The sequence below is a fragment of the Sinocyclocheilus anshuiensis genome, unplaced genomic scaffold, assembly GCF_001515605.1.
Source record: "Sinocyclocheilus anshuiensis isolate Anshui unplaced genomic scaffold, SAMN03320099.WGS_v1.1 scaffold542, whole genome shotgun sequence".
In the NCBI taxonomy this organism is placed as follows: domain Eukaryota; kingdom Metazoa; phylum Chordata; class Actinopteri; order Cypriniformes; family Cyprinidae; genus Sinocyclocheilus; species Sinocyclocheilus anshuiensis.
This window is the reverse complement of record NW_015547685.1, coordinates 882,854-892,430: the sequence shown is the minus strand read 5'-3', so window position 1 is coordinate 892,430 and position 9,577 is coordinate 882,854. Positions and strand designations below refer to the sequence as shown.

The window sequence follows — 9,577 nt, the reverse complement described above, 5'->3', positions numbered from 1 at the left end:
TACATTTGTGTGAGTTTTTTTTGTGTGTTTGACAGTAGACAAATTAAATAAATAGTAATAATATTAGGAAGAATACAAAAAAATAATACTACTTATTAATAATACTAATATTATTTATAATAATATATAATAAAATATTTGTAACACAAGACTGCATGAGACATGAAAAACATCACCATAGTGCTCTGTACCTTTATTACTGAGCCCATTTTTTAATTTTATTACAAGAAAAACACATAACTCACACAATATTGGGAGTTGTTGCGGCTCACCCAAATGAGGCTAGTGTGGCCTTTCAGTTTTCGTTCATGTGTTAGATGCACACAAACACAGTTAATACATTACTGCAGCCACCAGACTCCCAGACTCACGGCCCTAATGCAGGCCAGATGCAGATGCCATAGTTAGTCATGCTGTTTATGCTGACATGCACCACGGGTCTTCAGCCCGGGTGTGAAAGGCTGAAACTGAGCTTGTAGGAGGACTGTGAAGCCAGGCAGAATGTCAGCCACATCTCACATCACCTTCCTCAAGCCCCCCCAGCACAGCTCCAGACTCCCACTCCAGCATGATATCATCGCTTACACAAATCACTGGTCGTCAGCCCCACCGACTCCACTTCCATGAAGTCGTAGGGATTTAAATTAGTGCATTTTTATTGCCTGCTCCATTTTTATTTATTTATTTAGCCTTGCTGTGTTCAAGACTCCCTGAGGGTCTCGTGGTGAGGGCCCCACCAGAGCCAAGAGGCCAGACACCAAAATCAAACTCTTCTCCTCACTCAAACACTCCAACCAACTGACAGTTTGGATTATTAAATAAAAAAGTAATAAAAGAGACAAGAAATATCAATAAATCACGGAGCATTATGAGCAGAAAAGAGTCTTTTTTTTTTGTTACATGCGTGGAAGATCAAGATACAATGAAACCTGACCTCATGGTGAAGCTTACAGATTTATCAGGACCATTAAAGTGGGATATTGGGTGGATTACCGGTGCTTTGACCTGACAAAGCTGTTGCTTAACTAAAGCATAATGTTCCCCTATTATGTAGCAGAATTCAGCCCGCCTTTTTTGTGTCTTTATGAGTGTCACATTTGCTCTTTACCTAAGCTCATAAATAAATAATGATAATTAGTGCTGTTTGTTTGCTAAGGTAAGCATGACAGTCCATCTGGATGTCAAGGGGCAATTGAAAATGTTGATCTCTTTATTTATTTATTTTTTGCATGAGGCCTGTTTATCTGACACTTTTAAAATATTCTGCATAAAAGACAACTAAAACACTTAATTACATATTAATAGCAATAACTATAGCTAACTGTATGAACTATTGACGTTTTTATTTATATCCTGTTTCATAACATTTCATAGCTGATTAAAGGTGTGGCCAAATTTACTGTTCTGCGAGTTGTTGCTGACAGAATCCATTCATTACAATAGGAATCCACACAATTAGGAATTTCACATGCAGGCAAAGGATTTCTCTATATGGATTTCATATAGGGTTCAAGTTGGTCACATAAATTTGTTGCGATGGCCAACAGAAAACTGCTTGGTTTGAAGGTGACTTCTGTGTGAGCTGTGTTTCATACATTGCTATACCATTGATTATAGACAATGAATAATTTTTTTTAATTTATTTATTTATTTTTTTGTATATATATATATATATATATGATGATTTGTCATCTGAACAGTCGAACCATTGACCATACTGTACTTTTATCACACATGGCCTTCATTCCTGTCACATGATAATGAATTCTTTGTGGTAGAACTGTTGTTCTAATGTGTTCATTTGAATGAAGAGGAGATGTCCTTGGATTCCTAAAATTCTTTACCTTTTCAATATTTTCTATAGCAACTGTAATTGTAATGTGGCTTTAATGTGACTTTATCCAACACCAGTCAAGTTATCTGTATTTTGTAAGCAGCATTGAAATGTTTTCTGGTGAATAAATGGCTAATTGTCTGTCTGTCTGTCATTTTTGTGGTGATATAGTTCATAGATCTTTTGAACTTTCTGTTCATAAAAAAAAAATCCTGATAAAAATGTATCCCTGTTTACACAAAAATATGAAGCAGCACAACAGTTTTCAGCATTGATAATAATAAAGAAGTTAAATAAATAAAAACAATCAGCATATTAGATTTCTGAAAGATCATGTGACACTGAAGACTTGAATAATGGCTGGTGAAATTTCAGCTTTGCCATCACAGGAATATATTACATTTTAAAACATATTAAAATAGAAAATAATTATTTCAAATAAATGTGATCAAATAAATGAAGCCTTGGTGAGCACAAGACACTTTGGAAAAAAAAAAGAAAAAAAAAAGTCATTAATTTTAAATGTTTGAACATTGGCAGGAGCTTAATTTATATATTTCTGTTGTTTAAGGGATTTTCCAGCTTATGAGGGATCCTCTTTATGTCTGTTTGCGCTACTGGTGTCTGAACCCTGTTACAATCCAGTTCTACTTCTGCAGACCATCCTTCACAAGGACTGCTTTCTGCTACAGATCATCATTTCATACTCATGTAAGACTCTTAAAGCCCTGACACACTTCTTAGAAAGTGCATGTACCCTTACCAAAGATTCCAGATGATGTTGCTCTAATGAAGCATGCTGAAAGTTGGCAAAATATTAAAAAATATAGTTAAATTGGCTTGCCAAAATGTTGCTTCATCTCCACATGTTTAAGTCTGATGTAGGTCACAGAACAGAAGAGTGGCTTGCAATGAAAGAATACGAGGAAACGCTCTGAAGCACGGCAGCGCTTTCATTGGTTTCCACAAATGAATTTAGCACGATTTATTGATGGAAAGACTGATTAGCTGTGAGGATGGCCCACTGACCTTGCTGCTCTTAATAGCCTGCACCTGTTTTTAATGGGTCTTCTTTTTGCACGTCTCCTCTTATGCTCAATAGGCTGTTGTGTGCACTTGTGAACTGATCACAAGACGACAACATCACTCGAGTTGCCCAACACCTGCGCAGAGGAACGAGTCCTTTCATTCTCGCAAAATACGCCATAGAAATGACTAATTGCTAGTCTAAAATGTGAAATTACACTCTGTTGAGTTTGCTAACAAGTTAAATGCTAGCTGAGGTCTTGAGAGGCTCATCCCAATCAGACACATTTGATACTTCTGATTTTGCGAAGTAAGACAGATCCGCCTAGATTTGACATCTTTCGTCCTCAGGCGCATCAGAGATTCATCCGGACTGTTGTGAGAATGCTGTTTTACTCGCTCATCATCGCACTCATCACCCTCCTCATCATTTCTGAATCAATAGAGCTCAGTAATAAACACTCATGTGAGAGCAAAGTGAATGACCTTTAAAGATTTTCCTCTTTCTTCCTTCCACTCTGAAAAGTCTAACCTTTAAAGGCTGTTTTGTGCTTGCACATTAATTCACATTATGGCGGAGCTCATTAATAACCAAGCTCGGCTGAGAGCTTTGGTGTGGGAATCACGTCGCCGTAAATCAACACTGCCTGGCCACAGCCTGGCTAATTAAGAAGAAACGCGGTGGCTTGGTTGTCTGCCGGTTAGAGAAAGCTCTTTTAAAGTTCCTCGCTCGAGTCGCTGTCTCTCAGCACAGTTTGGGAGCATTTAACGCTAAGCTGTGCTCTAAATAGGAGCTTGTTCGTGGAATTCTTTGAGGAACTGATAGCGATGTCTTGTTCCAATTAAGGGCCTCCAGTGGAAACTCATCTGTGAGGCCCGGTAGAAAATCAACAGGTGTGTATGTTGGCAACACGTCAAGGTTGCGAAGGTTTGTTAGCGGAGGATAGAATTGGCTTGTGGAATCCCTTCCCTTGAGGAAGACCAGCAGTTCATTTATCACGGTTCATCCGGTGGCTCTTAAATGGATGATTGTAAAGAGGCAGGTCATTAACCTGTCTGGCCCTTTACTGCCCCTTGTGGCTATTTATGTAAGTCCACCATTTTGTTGCAAAAGTTTGTAGTTATTTTTATGCCTTTTTGTCTTCTAATGTATTGGAAACAGGGAATCAAATAATGAATTTGTGACATGATAAACCATACTGGAACCTGCATTCCCATGAAATGAATCCATTTTACATTTAATTGTTTGAAATAGCATTTAAGGCTATTTAAAAGTTAATATTGTAACATTTTTTTATGATGTAATTATTTTAAATAGAATTATTACTAGGCACACAAAGCTTTTGTGATCTTATGTGATGTTCATTATGAGAATTAATAGAATATTATTTGTTCTTTTTAAATTATTCTTACTACAAATGTAATTAATTTGTACTTGTTAAAAATGAACTGTCCCTTATACATTAATATGAATTGTAACCGAAAAATATTAATGTCTTAATATTTATTAGAGAATGTAAGGAGTTTTTTCTGAATATTGAGAGTGATTTTTGTATTTTAATGTATATATATTTTAAATAATTGTACTTTATCTCATGGTGTGATCAATTTTATAGCGTATGTGAAAAAAACAGATAATACTTTTTGAATTAGAAGGAGGAAAGGTTTTGGTATTACGCATATTATAGTCTTTTGACTGTTCCTTAAAACCATATTTAATTTAAGTGTTTGAAACCAAAAAAGTTTGATGTTTTTGTTGTAAGCTGACAAAACAAAAAAAAAAAAGTAAACTCTTACACTGAAAATGGGCACATTAGTTACTTTGTGTACATTTGTGTGAGTTTTTTTTGTGTGTTTGACAGTAGACAAATTAAATAAATAGTAATAATATTAGGAAGAATACAAAAAAATAATACTACTTATTAATAATACTAATATTATTTATAATAATATATAATAAAATATTTGTAACACAAGACTGCATGAGACATGAAAAACATCACCATAGTGCTCTGTACCTTTATTACTGAGCCCATTTTTTAATTTTATTACAAGAAAAACACATAACTCACACAATATTGGGAGTTGTTGCGGCTCACCCAAATGAGGCTAGTGTGGCCTTTCAGTTTTCGTTCATGTGTTAGATGCACACAAACACAGTTAATACATTACTGCAGCCACCAGACTCCCAGACTCACGGCCCTAATGCAGGCCAGATGCAGATGCCATAGTTAGTCATGCTGTTTATGCTGACATGCGCTGCAGGTCTTCAGTCCGGGTGTGAAAGGCTGAAACGGAGCCTGTAGGAGGACTGTGAAGCCAGGCAGAATGTCAGCCACATCTCACATCACCTTCCTCAAGCCCCCCCAGCACAGCTCCAGACTCCCACTCCAGCATGATATCATCGCTTACACAAATCACTGGTCGTCAGCCCCACCGACTCCACTTCCATGAAGTCGTAGGGATTTAAATTAGTGCATTTTTATTGCCTGCTCCATTTTTATTTATTTATTTAGCCTTGCTGTGTTCAAGACTCCCTGAGGGTCTCGTGGTGAGGGCCCCACCAGAGCCAAGAGGCCAGACACCAAAATCAAACTCTTCTCCTCACTCAAACACTCCAACCAACTGACAGTTTGGATTATTAAATAAAAAAGTAATAAAAGAGACAAGAAATATCAATAAATCACGGAGCATTATGAGCAGAAAAGAGTCTTTTTTTTTTGTTACATGCGTGGAAGATCAAGATACAATGAAACCTGACCTCATGGTGAAGCTTACAGATTTATCAGGACCATTAAAGTGGGATATTGGGTGGATTACCGGTGCTTTGACCTGACAAAGCTGTTGCTTAACTAAAGCATAATGTTCCCCTATTATGTAGCAGAATTCAGCCCGCCTTTTTTGTGTCTTTATGAGTGTCACATTTGCTCTTTACCTAAGCTCATAAATAAATAATGATAATTAGTGCTGTTTGTTTGCTAAGGTAAGCATGACAGTCCATCTGGATGTCAAGGGGCAATTGAAAATGTTGATCTCTTTATTTATTTATTTTTTGCATGAGGCCTGTTTATCTGACACTTTTAAAATATTCTGCATAAAAGACAACTAAAACACTTAATTACATATTAATAGCAATAACTATAGCTAACTGTATGAACTATTGACGTTTTTATTTATATCCTGTTTCATAACATTTCATAGCTGATTAAAGGTGTGGCCAAATTTACTGTTCTGCGAGTTGTTGCTGACAGAATCCATTCATTACAATAGGAATCCACACAATTAGGAATTTCACATGCAGGCAAAGGATTTCTCTATATGGATTTCATATAGGGTTCAAGTTGGTCACATAAATTTGTTGCGATGGCCAACAGAAAACTGCTTGGTTTGAAGGTGACTTCTGTGTGAGCTGTGTTTCATACATTGCTATACCATTGATTATAGACAATGAATAATTTTTTTTAATTTATTTATTTATTTTTTTGTATATATATATATATATATATATATATGATGATTTGTCATCTGAACAGTCGAACCATTGACCATACTGTACTTTTATCACACATGGCCTTCATTCCTGTCACATGATAATGAATTCTTTGTGGTAGAACTGTTGTTCTAATGTGTTCATTTGAATGAAGAGGAGATGTCCTTGGATTCCTAAAATTCTTTACCTTTTCAATATTTTCTATAGCAACTGTAATTGTAATGTGGCTTTAATGTGACTTTATCCAACACCAGTCAAGTTATCTGTATTTTGTAAGCAGCATTGAAATGTTTTCTGGTGAATAAATGACTAATTGTCTGTCTGTCTGTCATTTTTGTGGTGATATAGTTCATAGATCTTTTGAACTTTCTGTTCATAAAAAAAAAATCCTGATAAAAATGTATCCCTGTTTACACAAAAATATGAAGCAGCACAACAGTTTTCAGCATTGATAATAATAAAGAAGTTAAATAAATAAAAACAATCAGCATATTAGATTTCTGAAAGATCATGTGACACTGAAGACTTGAATAATGGCTGGTGAAATTTCAGCTTTGCCATCACAGGAATATATTACATTTTAAAACATATTAAAATAGAAAATAATTATTTCAAATAAATGTGATCAAATAAATGAAGCCTTGGTGAGCACAAGACACTTTGGAAAAAAAAAAGAAAAAAAAAAGTCATTAATTTTAAATGTTTGAACATTGGCAGGAGCTTAATTTATATATTTCTGTTGTTTAAGGGATTTTCCAGCTTATGAGGGATCCTCTTTATGTCTGTTTGCGCTACTGGTGTCTGAACCCTGTTACAATCCAGTTCTACTTCTGCAGACCATCCTTCACAAGGACTGCTTTCTGCTACAGATCATCATTTCATACTCATGTAAGACTCTTAAAGCCCTGACACACTTCTTAGAAAGTGCATGTACCCTTACCAAAGATTCCAGATGATGTTGCTCTAATGAAGCATGCTGAAAGTTGGCAAAATATTAAAAAATATAGTTAAATTGGCTTGCCAAAATGTTGCTTCATCTCCACATGTTTAAGTCTGATGTAGGTCACAGAACAGAAGAGTGGCTTGCAATGAAAGAATACGAGGAAACGCTCTGAAGCACGGCAGCGCTTTCATTGGTTTCCACAAATGAATTTAGCACGATTTATTGATGGAAAGACTGATTAGCTGTGAGGATGGCCCACTGACCTTGCTGCTCTTAATAGCCTGCACCTGTTTTTAATGGGTCGTCTTTTCGTACGTTTCCTCTTATTTCCAATAGGCTGTTGTGTGCACTCGTGAACTGATCACAAGACGATAACATCGCTCGAGTCGCCCAACACCTGCACAGAGGAACCATGCTGAGTCCTTTCATTCTCGCAAAATACACCATAGAAATCGCTAATTGCTAGTCTAAAATTTGCTAACAAGTAAATGCTAGCTGAGGTCTTGAGAGGCTCGTTCCAATCCGACACATTTGATACTTATTATTTTACGTAAGGCAGATCCACCTGGATTTTCCGCCATCTTGTGTGCTTCATCAGATTTGTGTTTCGTCCTCAGGCACATCGGAGATGCATCTGGACTGTTGTGAGAATGTCGTTTTATTCACTCATCATCGCACTCATCACCCTCCTCATCATTTCTGAATCAATAGAGCTCAGTAATAAACACTCATGTGAGAGCAAAGTGAATGACCTTTAAAGATTTTCCTCTTTCTTCCTTCCACTCTGAAAAGTCTAACCTTTAAAGGCTGTTTTGTGCTTGCACATTAATTCACATTATGGCGGAGCTCATTAATAACCAAGCTCGGCTAAGAGCACGTCTGCCTGCGCGCTCTGGTGTGGGAATCACGTCGCCGTAAATCAACACTGCCTGGCCACAGCCTGGCTAATTAAGAAGAAACGCGGTGGCTTGGTTGTCTACCGTTTAGAGAAACCTCTTTTAAAGTTCCTCACTCCAGTCGCTGTCTCTCAGCACAGTTTGGGAGCGTTTAGTGCTAAGCTGTGCTCTAAATAGGAGCTTGTTCGTGGAATTCTTTGAGGAACTGATAGCAATGTCTTGTTCCAATTAAGGGCCTCCAGTGGAAACTCATCTGTGAGGCCCAGTAGAAAATCAACAGGTGTGTTTGTTGGCAACATGTCAAGGTTGCAAAGGTTTGTTAGCCGAGGATAGAATTGGTTTGTGGAATCCCTTCCCTTGAGAAACACCAGCAGTTCATTTATCACGGTACATCCGGTGGCTCGTAAATGGAAGATTGCAAAGAGGCAGGTCATTAACCTGTCCGGCCCTTTACTGCCCCTTGTGGCTATTTATAAAAGTCCACTGTTTTGTTACGAAAGCCTGTAGTTATTTTTTATGCCTGTTTGTCTTTTAATGTATTGGAAACGGGGAATCGAACAATACATTTGTGACGTGATAGACCGGGCTGGAACCTGCATTCCCATGACTCTTCACATGAAATCAAAATCAATCTGGTTACATTAAAATATTTTAAATAGCATTTAATTATTGACAAGTCTTTTTGTAAAATGTTAATATTGTCTGTGCTGATAGACTTGTGGGAAGCGCGCCGACACATAGCGCTGTTGTGTTTCGGGTTCGAGTCCAGGCTCATTGACCTTTCCTGATCCCATCCCACTTTCTCTCTCCCTCTTCACTTCCTGTCTAGCTACTGTTATATCAAATAAAGGCAAAAAACACCAAAAACATGTTATTTTAAATTCGTTATGTAATTATTTTAAATAGAATTTTGCTAATTATTTTGCACACATAGCATATTAAAGGGGTCATATGATGCTTTTTTAAAGATCATTATTTTGTGTATTTGGTGTAACAGAATATGTTGACATGCTTTAATGTTAAAAAAACACATATCTATTCACGAACAGCTTGTAACACTCCAAAGAGAAAGGAAAACTTGAAATCGCATCATATGACCCCTTTGAGAATTAATAGAATATTAACACTTTATTTTAAGGTGTCCTTGTTACATATGTTACATGTACTTACTATTATAATAACAATTAATTATGCATAATTACATGCAAGTAACCCTAAACCAAACCCTAACCATGTAGTAAGTACAGTACATGTAGTTAATTAATATTACTCAGTTCTTATATGTATAATTACACTGGAACAAGGACACCTTAAAGGGGTCATATGATGCGTTTTCAATTTTTCCTTTCTCTTTGGAGTGTTACAAGCTCTTGGTGCATAAAGAAGAT

The 9,577-nt window shown here is 36.6% G+C and overlaps 1 protein-coding gene across 1 annotated transcript in view; it reads left to right on the top strand.

Moving 5' to 3' along the window:
* Positions 1-9,577, top strand: part of LOC107703244 (uncharacterized protein KIAA0825-like) — a 142,184-nt gene that overhangs the window by 54,759 nt on the left and 77,848 nt on the right. Inside the window, 1 exon segment of the mRNA XM_016505793.1 lies at positions 2,406-2,545. Within this exon segment, the coding sequence (XP_016361279.1) occupies positions 2,406-2,545 (140 nt within the window).